Below are 12,759 nucleotides of genomic sequence, written 5' to 3' on the forward strand. Positions count from 1 at the left end.
GTATAAACAGCATGACGATTTTTTTTGTTTATTGTAATTGTGGGTTTGAGTGCATTTGGCAGAACCTGATCTGAAGCAGGTGTGTCTGACAGGGCACTGTTCTTCCAGTATGTATTGTCTAACTTTTTTTCTATCTCCACGCTCTTGTCTCTCTCAGCCCTACACAGGTGGAGATGAGGATCAGACAGAGCCTCTCCCACCCAACCCATTCAGCGAGCTAACCGAGAGGGAGCTGAACGACTACAAAAAACGAGTGGAGCGCCAGCAGCTGGGACTTGATGGTATAAAAACATGCTTCTTCTGCGCTCCCACTTTGTGTCTCTTTCCGATGCAGTGCTAAAACACAGTTGTGTAAAATGACATCAGTGAAGGCTGTGAATGAGTCGGGCAGATTTTTGGATGTAGTCTATGAAGCATGCGCTCGTTCTTTGGCCAGAATGACCCTTTTTTCAAGACTTTGACGTATTTTTCCTCCCTGTATTCCACTCCTCCTCCAGTCTTTTATTTTATTTTATAAATTCTCATCCAAAATAATATAATCAGGGGCTCCTATGTGGGGCAACTGGCTCTGTTGTCGGGAGATTGCGAGTTTGATCCCTGGTGATGCCACAGCCATCCAAGGAGATCATAATTGGTGGCTCTCTGTCTTCCACCATCCAATATTGACGTCTGTTAGTTGATGTAAAAACGTGTTCTCCTGCAAGCGTGTTGAGCTGTCTGATGTTGCCTTAGTTACAAAGCACTTGAGTTTGGTGTCAGAAATTGTGGTGTTGAGAACTAAGTGTTTATCAGTGTATTGGTGAGGAAGTGCTGATGGTACCTAGTAGGGAAAAGCATCCACCATCCGCTGATCTACTAAAGCTGAAGTACAGCTGAACCCAACGCATCACTCATTTGCCGTGGTGTTGAACTTCCTCCCCAGATTTGTTTAGGGTGTCGTTCACCCACTATTCCAAATGCAGCTATGGACTATAGCATAACCGAATGTGTGATATTTATGTGCAGTCATATGCGACAGTTTAAAACCCCCCAAAGTAGATTTGTTTTTGATTTAAGAGGAAATAAATAAACACATCCTCTACAGCAGCGGTCACCAACGCTGGTCCTGGAGATCCACCTTCCTGTGGAGTCTAGTTCCAGCTGTAATCTGCCACACAATCTCCAGCTTATAAGCTTCTTCAGAAGCCCTTGATTGGCTGATTTGGAAGCATTAGTGACTATGAAATTCATGTCTTGGCCTTTTTTTTGTGCTTTTCTGTGTGGTTTCCGTTGGGTTCCCTAACTATTACACCTGATCAGGAGGAGGTGTAAATATTTAGGAACGTCTGAGCTCAACGTGAAAAGGAGTTTCACTTCAGCTCTAACTAACCTACACTTGAACTCGTACAGCTGGTACAATGGGAAATGGCCATGGGTTAAAGTAACCACAATTCAGTCGTGGTATCATTTAGTGTCCCGATGCACTGAATCTTCTAAAAGAAGCCTAATCGATATTTCACCCTGAGCTAATCGCACAGTCATGCTTTGGCTCTTACAAATTCCATGGTCACAAAGGCACAACGCACTCCCAGTCACTCCACCTTGCACACGCTGCCCTTTCTCCTCTCAACACCACAACATGCGTACCTCTCCCTGCCTCCTCTCCCTCTCGTCTCACTGAATGAGCCTGAGCTGTGGCAGAATCGGAGTTAAGTTGTGACTCACTGGCTCAGCAGTCAGGGCTGATTACATGGCTCACAGGACCTGGCGTCTTAAACGGGCCAGAACCAGTACAGCAGTCTGCAGCTCAAGCCTGGCAACACTTAATGTTGCGCTCGGGGATCGGGGTTCTTCAGTGATCAGGACCCCCACGGACCCTCACAGAGCAGGTACTATTTGGGTGGTGGATCATTCTCAGCGCTGCAGTAACACTGATGTGGTGGTGGTGGTGTGTTAGTTTGTGTTGTGCTGGTCTGAGTGGATCAGACACAGCAGTGCTGCTGGAGCTTTAACACCTCAGTGTCGCTGCTGGACTGAGAATAGTCCACCAACAGCAGGTGAGCTGTCGTCTCTGATTTTACATCTACAACGTGGACCGACAAGGTAGAGTGTCTAGAGTGGACAGTGAGTGGACACAGTGTTTAAAAACTCCAGCAGCACTGCTGTGTCTGATCCACTCATACCAGTGCAACACACACACCACCACCACCACGTCAGTGTTACTGCAGTGCTGAGAACGACCCACCACCCAAACAGTACCTGCTCTGTGAGGGTCCATGGGGGTCCTGACCACTGAAGAACAGGGTAACAGAGTATCAGAGAAACAGATGGACTACAGTCTGTAACTGTAGAACTACAGAGTGCAGCTATACAGTAAGTGGAGCTGATAAAATGGACAATGAGCGCAGAAACATGGAGGTGTATATCAGATGTGTGTGAATGAATGACTTACAGGCTCAGGCTGCTTTAAAGCCTGATAACACGACTCCTCTAACTTCTGTCTGTGTGCTCTGCTCATTCATTCAGCATGGACGACTGTTGGCATCCTGAATGTGAATGCTCACTATTCATGAGTGACTGAATGAAAGAACCTTGTTAACTGCAGTAATGCTAGTTAAAATGTATGTGAAGCGCCCAGAATTTCAACGTACAGTTTTACCCTTTGAGCCATTGTGCACTTTTTTTGGTCAGCGCTGATGTTTAAAGCTTTGTCTCTCGGAACTGAACTCCTGTTGCTCTGGTTTCCAGACTTATTCCTGGAGATCTCCCAGCCAGTTTTAGCTCTAATCTGACCAGCCCAGCTGATAGAGTACGTTGCTAGTAGCTGGATATCAGTCCTGAGTGTTGCATTAGGGCTGGAACTGATCTCCGCAGGGTGACGAGATCCTTAACGTCCAGAAGGTCGAAGCAAACGCTAGGCAGGTTTCTGTCAGTGGGCTAAAATGTCACTTATCACTATTTTTAGACCCATCTTTGTCCTTTTTATTGTCAAAATCTTAAATATATAAATATTGACAACTGTTAAGTGCTTTAATTTGACTGTATTCATCTGTTTGTATATTCTGTGCATTTCTTTTTCATTAAGTTAAGCAAAAGATGATTCTGTTTCCACTTGATGGAAACATGAACTTTTATTTGATAAAGCAAGTTTATTCATTATGAAGGGAACAAGAAGCAGAATTAAAGTGTTTGTGACTAAAATGCAGTCGGAAACCCAGCTAATGACCCCTTTTGCATGTCTTCCTCTAACCTGTTTACCTCTCTAACTGTCTGTCTGTCTGTCTCTGTGTTCACTAATTCCAACCACCCCCTCCCCCCACACTCACTCTCCTGCAGAGGAAGAGCAGGATCAGCTAACGTCTGACGATGCTTCCACGCTCTCCCAGTCTGTGTCTCAAACTCAGTCACCACAAAACACACCTGCAAAAGAAGGTAGAGCACCGTTTCACTGCACCCGGACGTGTGTGTGTGTGTGTGTGTGTGTGTGTGTGTGTGTGCGTGAGAGAGTGAGTGACCGTCTGTGTGTGAAAGATGTGGGATTCGTGCTAAAGGTGATTCTCTCCAGCGTTCTCTTGCCATTAGCTTTTTTTTCCCCCCCTCAGAAAAAACTCCAAGGACATTGCAGCCAAAACGCTTCGTGCCTCTATCATGTGCGGTAATGTGGGTCATTTCTTATCACCAGCCGAGTTGGTACATCATGAGCCATGATAGGAGCCGAGCCTATCTGTTTTAATTCTGCCAAATTAAACGGTGAACGTGTAAACAGAGAGGTTTGGTGCGAAATGCTCAGTTGTAGAGAAGCTTACTGAGCCAGAATTGTTCAGTGGTGGTGATAGGAACCAGACGTCCACCTCTAAAAGCTCCCTCACAGAAAGTCTTTAGATGAAGCTGCTGCCTGATGTCTGTGACCGTGACTTTCAGCAGATTTGAACAGGGTTCGTCATGAATCGTGTAATACGTTCGTGATGTAGCGATACGTGGAAGGTCAAGTGGCTAATCAGAGAAACTGTGGTTCCCATCATCGCCACTGTGAAGAAATGAGTGTTTTATAATAAAACATTTTGATATGAATGACTTTGTTTACGTCTCAGTGATAGAATTGTGCAAAACCTTTTTTGGAAAATTAGTAGAAATCCTCGTTTATTGGGCACTATATATTCTTTAGGTAACAGATTGGCTCATGAAGACAAATCATTGCTGCCAAGACATCATAGAGGAGGAGGACGGTTCGCTGGACTGCGAGTCACGTCCAACTAATACGGATATCATATTACAGAAAGTCCTGCCCTTTTAAGAAAAGCAAAAGCAGGAAATGTGTGCTGGGAATAACTGTCCAGGGCATTGCTAAGAAAGCCGGCGAGTGGACGGATTCCTGTAAAGGCATTTGAATCGTAGCTAGACTAATATTAGTGGTAGCTCTGTTCGCTTATCGGCTGTTTCAATCCACCCATGATTACCGAATGGCAACCGGTGGCCCTCAACCCAAAACCGCTGAAGGAGAGCGGAGAAGGCAGGGCTTGTGAAACAGCGCTGCTCTTTAAACGTTCTACGTCTATACAACTGGTGACGTAGATGGCCTGATGTTGTAGATACTCCAGGAAGCTGGTGCTCAATAACATCACCTGGGTCCCCTATAGGCTTCCGGTGGCCAGGAGGGCTGAACAATAGCCTTAGAATAACCCAATCATGAGAACAAAGACGAGCCCTTGGGGGAGAAGCTCAGGCATGACATTTCGTCCAGCGTCATGCACTTTCAATGACCCAAACAAAGGCTTCTGACAAACAAGGCTCAATAATTAAAGTGGTGTGTGTGGGTATATCATTGTTTGTCTGCAGTTTATCCAGTTAGATACTAGAGTAGAGAGCAGTAATTCAGTTCCAGCTCTTAGCCCTGCACTATGCGCGTATTAAAATGGCCCAGTAAAATAAAGAGCCGCGTGCAGTGGGCTGATAAAAGGCCTCCAGCCCACTCATACAGCTGCGCTTACATCATCTCAAATGGTGAGTTACACAATCTCACCGGTTATCTCAGTTGAGATACCCAGACTTGAGACCAGACCCTGTTCACACATCATTTGCACTGTATTGTCCAGAGAAAATAAAATCACTATGTTTAACTTTTTCAGCTCGAGACCGCCGGTGGCTCCAAACCGCACTCGGTCAGATTCTTCATAACGTTCATATTCCATAAGCTCCATTCAGAAGCTGGGCGTCGTGTGAGGCTGTAGCTCTTCTCTCCAGTCTAATAGACGGTGATGTCATTTTAAACCCTTATAATAAAAGAAGCTGAACTTTGTTTTTCTACTGAAAGTCGACCCGTTTTTCCCCAAATCTGGGCTCTAAACTATAAACAGACGGCGTCTCTTCAGCAATCTGCTCTGGAAACATCACTTTTATAAAGAGCGTCTGAGATTTTGGCTTTCAGCAGTAAATCGTAAGCATGTAGTAATGTGTAGATCATAAACACGTGTACTGTTAATTTGAGGGGAGATTTTACAAAAATAACAATTTACATTTATTTCATGCAGTTACTGAGTAATTTCTTCTACGGTGGTCAGGTGGACAAACAAATATTTCCCTGGAGAATAAGAGGTTAAGCTTTACAATAGTTAGTGTTTTTGATGCTTACAAAGGACTTGGGCTTAGTGTGTAAGGTATATAGTAATACCAGTCTCTTGGACTTTAAGAGCGTCAGCCCAGATCGGATTTTTGGTAAATCTAAATGGTATCCAGAGGGATTTTTGATGGTTTGGACTAGGGCTGAAATATTGATCGTTTTTATATTGAAATCGCAATTTAATTTTTAGGCCAAAACAAATCAGGCCTGCCCCGTTTGTTATTGTTTATTTATTTACTTACTACTTTATTTTTTATCACAATTGCAATAGTAGTTGAAAAATCAAGACTATTTTCCCAAAATCATTCAGCCCTACTCTGAACAGCAAAAAAAGTCAAATCTGATCTTTGAAAATTGGAATCAAACCACATTTTGGAGGTGGTTTGAAGTGTGACCGAGTTTTTCCAGAGGCGTCTCAGTTTGGACGCTCAGATCGGATTTTTGAAAGGCCCTTTTGCGCCACTCGCAACGCGGCAAATGATGTCATCCACTGGGACTCTTCTGTATCCACGTTTGAAATCCACGTAGCTATGTTGTTACTGACGCCTGCGTTGTTACCACGGCAACCCATGCAGATAGGCTGGCAATGTCTGGACACACAAACCAGATCGTATCACTTGCAAATAACAGTACGGATAGTCATCTCAAAAGACCCGATTTGAGAAATCCGATTTGGATGCAGTCTGAACACAGACTACTGAGCTGAGCTGGAAAAGGTTTCACTTAGAACTTTAAAACTCCAGCCTGTGAGATGTTATCACAGCGTTTTCAGGTGGAGTTCCCATTGTGTCAATCTGTATACAGTATTTTGTATGATGGAAGTGCTCTTCAAGTTCGGGAATGTCACATGCTGAGCAGGGAAGTGTTGTTTTGAATGATGAACAGCTGTTGGTGAATTCTAAAGGCTGTGACAGCAAAAATAACATTTGTAATAAGGTTAGACTTTGGGCTGAAGAGTTAGCATTAGTTAGCTGTTTGTCTAACTTAAGGCAGGTATACGCTACAGATGTATCTCTAAACCTGTAGATTTAGGTTGGATTTAAACACCTTTCTTTTTTTTTCTTGTTTGTTTGTTAGGCTTCATCTTTAAATGTGGTGTATATGCAACATAAGTGAACAAATCAGCTCCTAAACTGACCTGTATAGGGAAAAAGGTGCTTAACGTAGCTTCACGTCTCATACAGAGGTAAACAATCATAACTGCCAATGAATGGCAGTCGCTTGCGGAGCTTTCAGCTTCATCTTTGCCAGCATCACAGGAGTCATCGTAAAGTTTGACTGACTGACAGATGGGCTCATCAATGTGTTCAAGCTCGCCGTGAAAAGGGCCACTTCTTTGGATCGTGTCCTCAGATTCTTTAAACTTGCTTTTAACTGTTCTTTGTCGCTGCAGCCTCGTTCTCTTTCGAAATGGCCGAAACATCAGCCTTAATGTTTGAAAGGTTTCACCAGCGCGAAATTGCGGCGAATGTCCAGTTGGATCGATGTAAAAGTTTAATGAATTCCGATTTGGCTGTTCAGACCGGGTTGTGTTGTTGCAGATCAGATATGGATCGAATTTCAGTACCACATGCGAAAGCGTCTCAAATCGGAATCAAGTTATTCATTACGGGGGTTTTTGTTCACACTGGCACACAGACACACATCTGTGTCACATATGAAGATCGGATTTGGGTCACTTTTACCTGCTGTGTGAACAAAGCCTTGCGCTGCATTTACACTGCTCTGGCACATCCATGGACGTGAACTCACTCTGGTTCTTTAGCTGGCTGCGTGTGGGCATTTAAAAACGACATTCAGTGCGTTGTCCAGTTAAATCGTGTGTGTGTGTGTGTGTGTGTGTGTGTGTGTGTGTGTGTGTGTGTGTGTGTGTGTGTTTGTGTGAGTATATGCACTGTGCATCTGGCAGAACCGACTCTTCCCATTGAAAACAAATGGGCTACATTGTGGTGCATCCACACGCCGGAGCTATGTAAGTGCAGCCTTAGTGTCTTTGCAATCAGAGATGGCCGGCAATAAAATTCTGGCCATGTCCAAAATCTCTCAAACCCACAGCAACGTGTTGCGTGACCCTGTTTATCAGCAGAACAGAAGGCAGGGATGGGTAATCCAAGCAGAATGTGGTCATTGTCCTCCTAGATCAATCAGAAGATGCATCCTTAACTGATGCATTAGTCCAGTTAGTCCTGACCTCGCAGTGTGCTTGGCTGAGAGGCCGTCTGCGAGAGCCACATCTCCCGCTTAGGCAAGCAGAAGGTGTCACTGTATGAGTGTTTGATTTTGGTCTCGTCTTCTCCACACAGAGAACCACACGAACATCCTTCTGAACGGCAAAGATGACCACGGCGAGGAGGAGGAGCTGAGCAAGCGCATGAGTCAGCTGACCACCAGCGTGGAGAGCGTGGAGATCACGGTGCGCTCAGGGGAGAAGATCGAGGAGGCCCTGTCGCCCGAAAGCTCGCCCTCCAAATCACCCAACAAGAAGAAGAAGAAGTTCCGAACCCCATCGTTCCTGAAGAAGAATAAAAAGAAAGAGAAGGTGGAAGCTTAAGAAGGTTGTTGGGGAGGGAAGAGGACCCACAACCTGTCCGTCTGTCTGTCCGTCTGTCTGTATACCCTTTTGTGTTTAAGTTTTGTTTTTATGATGTCCTTTTTATGGATTTTATTTTAATTTTTTTAACAATGGTTATTTGGGGGGAAAACAATTTTTTTCGGCACATGTTTTGGGAAGGGAAGCGGACAGGGCAGCATGAGACACTGCACACGCGTTTCTTTTCCTAGAGGCGCGTCACGTTCCGGAAGATGTGAATTGAAATGTGGGCTTAAAACAGGGAGAATTAGTCCTGGGAAACTGGCTCTTCCTTGAATCCATCTCAGCTTTGGTAGACTGAACACACACACACATATATGGAAACAAACCAGTAAACATCTGGTGGACACCATCTCTGGGCAGGTACTGCAGCAGTCCTGTTAAACGGGTTTTTTGTTTTTTGGGGTTTATTTTTCCCTCTTTCTCCTCCCACTTTCCTCCTGTTAGCATATTAAGCCTTTTTAGCTCCTCAAACAGCTACCATGCTCATTGTTTCTGCCTCTCCTGTTGAGTTTCACCCAGTTTAAACAATGCAACAGAGATATAAGACACACTGGACACTTGTTTTGGGATTTTTCTACAGCCCCCCACTTCCTTCTAAACCGTTTCATTTGAATCAGTCTGTTTCTCTAGTGATGAACAGCAGCGGCGTCTGGGCTACAGGCGTTCGTCTGCACTGACTAGTCTGATAATCCTGTTAGCATCTCTGCTCTTGCCAAACACACAAGATTAACACCGAAAAGCAATCACGTTTTAGTGAAGTGTAATTTCATTCTTTTACCTTTAGACATCAACTCATCTCTAGATACCAATTAGGTTTTTTTTTCTTTCTTTTTTTGTGAAACACAATTTTTGTCCGCTCAGTTTTGTACTCATTTCTACACTTTTACAGCGAATACAAATGTTTAAGCATGTTTTTATTTTATTTTGCTAGAGTCTACGTTTCTACAGCTGATAATGTAGTGATGCTTGATTTCTCAGCTCTATTATAACTCTGATTACTAAAAACACAAATATATATAAAAAAAAACTGGATGAGTGACATATTTTATTTTTGTGCTGCACTTTCATTGTAGTGTATGTATGTATGTGTGTATATATATATAAATATATAAATGCATATAGATGATTTCAGCTTTTGAAGGCGTCTGGGAGATTGCAGAAAGTTGGTGGCAGGTGGATTTCCGCAGCAGGTCGTGGTAGGGACGGAGACGAGGAAGGCAAATGCAGTGGGATTGTGGTTCATCTGTGTTATGCTAAAGGATATGCTCTATATATTTGTAGCTTTTATTACAGTTTAAAAGAATCCTGTTTCCCAGAGCAAGGAAATTTCACCTAGTGAAATGCAGGCCAACATGGCTTCTTTTGTTTGTTTTTAAAGGCATGTTTGAAAGCCATACATTTCTCGGTATAGCAAGACAAAGGACGTTTAGCTCCGTTTTTAAACTAGTCCTAGGATAACCCCACAAAGGTTTTATTCCATTGGAATGGCATGTGTTCCTCATGGACTAGTTTGAAAAACCATGGGTTAACTAGATGCCTGCATGGTTGGCCCATGCCCTGAGAGTGCTCTACCAATCAGAAGGAATATTAGGACACTCTTAAGTTGACCTGATGAAATCCGTATGTCACATTACCCAACGATGGGATCCCAGCTTTGTTCCTGTGGCATTAGTGTTGGTCACTTAAGGTCAGCTCTCTCTTCCAGAGAAGAGGAAACAAGTGAAATGGGACTGATTTGTACTCTGGTGGTGTTTTAAGCTGAGAGCCAAATTATCGTGAAGACGAAAGATGGAATTCAAAGTCCCTGAGCCTCAAGGCAGCTTTCTTAAAATAAATTTTAAAAAGCCAATGACTAAACTCTCTAAACTAACGTCTGGATAGTGCCAGGATTATATACTTAAGTTTGAACCCTGCTAAACCACGTTTCCACCGGTGTCTCTGAGTTTGAGGCATTCAATCCCAGCGAGCAATGTGAAGCAGAGACGTGGAGAGGGGTGTTTTGGGTTTTTTTTGTTTGTTGTTTGTTTTGTTTTGGGGTTTTTGTCCTGCCCATGACCAGCCTCATCTCTTTGGCTAAGATTGAACTACTAGCCATACTCCCAAACAGTTTGGTTCTAGAATCCTCCACTGAAGATGAGCCTCGCCTCCTGTGCTAGGATTGGTTAGTAGTTTTGTACGCTCAAGCAGCCTGCTATTCTATAAAGCTTTAAACACGACAAGCCCCGCCTCCTGCGCTTGTCCAGTAGTTTGTTCACTCAAGCAGTCTATCCTCAAATACTTCTGTTGAGACAAGCCCAGCCTCATGTGCTAGGACTCACTAGTAGTTCATACTCCCGAACAGAGTGCGGATCTAGATTGCTTAGTTGAAGACGAGCTCCACCTCCTGTGCTAGGATTGGCTAATAGTTTTGTACACTCAAGCTGTCTGCTATTCTAGAAGGCTTTAATCAGGAGAAGTCCTGCCTCCTGTGCTAGGATTGTTCAAATCCCCAAGCAGTCTGTGGTTCCAGAATGCTTCATTCAAGACAAGGCCCACCTCCTACGCTAGTATTGGCTACCAAACAATCCACTATTGTAGAATATTTTCAGGCAAGCCCCGCCCCCTGCTCTAGGATTGGCTAGTAGTTATACTCCCAAACAGAATGCTGTTCTAGATTGCTTTATTCAAGAAAAGCCCTGCCTTGACATACTCAAGACCCCCATTATCAAATGCTGCAATTGAGACAGGTTCTGCTTCCTGTGCTAGTAAATTTGTACTCAAGCGGTCCGCTGATCTCGAATGCTTCGCTCAAGACAAGCCCTGCCTCTTGCGCTTTTCTAGAATGCTTTGAGTCAAGTCCCGCTTCCTGAACCAGGGTTAGCTAGTATCTCATACCCTTGAACTGTCCGATATTCTAGAAGGCTTAAATGAATACAAGTCCTGCCTCCTGCACCAGGACTGTCAAGTCTTGAACTGGCTGATATTCTGGAAATGCTTGTCAAGACACATCCCACCTCCTGTTATGATTGGTTTGTAGCTCATACTCTTGAACTGTCCGCCATTCTAGGATGCTTTAGTCAAGACAAGTCCCGACTTCTCTGCTAGGATTGGCTACTATCTCATACTCTTGAACTGGAAAATATGCTAAGATGTTTGTCAAGACAAATCCCGATCTCTGATACTCTTGAACTGTCCGCAGTTCTAGAGTGCTTTAGTCAAGACAGGCTCCGCCTCCTGCACTAGGATTAGCTAGTATTGTATAGTCTTGAACTGTCTGCTCTTCTAGAACACTTAAATCAATACAAGTCTCACCTCCTGCACTAGGATTGGCTAGTAGCTGATACTCTTGAACGGTTTACCATTCTAGAATGCTTTGGCAAAGTCCCGCCTCCTCTGCTAGGATTGGCCAGTACCTCATGCTCTTGAGCTATTCACCGTTCTTGAAAGTTTAAGTGAAGACAGGCTCCGCCTCCTGCTCTAGGACTGGCTAGTAGCTTAAACTCTAATGCATTGTACTGTAATGGACTATGCGAGTATAAACCGTTGGCCAGTGCTTACGCAGTGGGCAGGGTCTGGTCAGGATTTGGCTTTAAGAAAGGAGAAGGTGAAAAGCATGTGGCCTCGAACGGGCAGGTCAGAAGGGACCGTTCGGTCCAAAACGTTCACATGGCTAACTAGTCATTGGTGCCCTGCTAGCTCCTGGTTGTTTTTAGCTGCGCTGGCTTTATTTAGGTGGACCTTCAAGGCGGACCATGTCTGGGCATGGTGGTAAGTAATGGAGAGGTTTAGAAAATGCAGGGTTGGGGATCAAAAACAGATGCTAGTTTTCTTTTCTTTCTTTTTTTTTTTTTTTTTACCGCTTCAGTTTTATTTAATTTTCCTACCACCTTTTCTGTTTGCAAAGGTCTTTCCTCCCTTCATGTAGTATCACAGTATTTTTCTGTTTGTCTTTTTTAGTTTACAGAGATTCACATTTTAATCATTTTACGAGCGTTAATGGCTCCCAACTAAACGAATGTGCATTATTTCTTTTCCGTTTCATTTCCTCCGACCGTTTGCACTTTTTTTTTTTTTTTTGGATTAACTAATGCTTCTTTTCTCCATGTAGTCCTCCATTCCAGAGGAGGTTTTTTATTTTATTTTTTTTCGCTTTGGCATGCGAGTGTGAGCCAAGCCTCGATGTGACCTGTGAAAAAACGTATATGAATTGTTATCTAATGGACTTGCTTTAGATTGTACTGCTAATCAATGTAAATTCACAAATAAAAAGCTATTTTAAGAAACAAACGCTGCTCGTAATCTGTGGCGCTCAAGGCGCTCGTGTCTTAAACGTAAGGAGAAAAGAATCACCTGCACGTCTCCATGTGTTCATCGTTTGATTTCGCTTCAGCGTCACTTTATTTTACGCAACATCCTCGTTCATGATTTGAGTTTTCGCTGTCGGGCAGTTTTGTTTTGGGTAAAAATGAATTTAGACACTTGTAGGTTAGAAAGGCAGTCCAGCAGTCAGCACTGCGACATTCTCTGCGGTTGAATGGTTCTGTAAGCGTTTGTGCAGATTCCACTTGACGAGTCTGCTATGCTGATTTGA

The 12,759-nt window shown here is 43.8% G+C and overlaps 1 protein-coding gene across 5 annotated transcripts in view; it reads left to right on the forward strand.

The window, feature by feature from the left end:
• The window catches only part of add3a (adducin 3 (gamma) a), a 178,464-nt gene extending 166,009 nt beyond the window's left edge, over positions 1–12,455 (forward strand). For 3 of the 5 annotated variants that reach the window (XM_037534541.1, XM_037534540.1, XM_037534542.1), the window contains 3 exons: positions 158–281; positions 3,316–3,411; positions 7,900–12,455. In XM_037534541.1, the coding sequence (XP_037390438.1) occupies positions 158–281; positions 3,316–3,411; positions 7,900–8,147 (468 nt within the window). In that variant the 3' untranslated portion in view covers positions 8,148–12,455. The remainder of the gene's footprint in view (positions 1–157; positions 282–3,315; positions 3,412–7,899) is intronic. The other 2 variants (XM_037534543.1, XM_037534544.1) reach the window with 1 other exon arrangement.
• The last annotated feature ends 304 nt before the right edge of the window (positions 12,456–12,759 follow it).

The sequence above is a fragment of the Pygocentrus nattereri genome, chromosome 25 (assembly GCF_015220715.1).
Source record: "Pygocentrus nattereri isolate fPygNat1 chromosome 25, fPygNat1.pri, whole genome shotgun sequence".
NCBI lineage: Eukaryota > Metazoa > Chordata > Actinopteri > Characiformes > Serrasalmidae > Pygocentrus > Pygocentrus nattereri.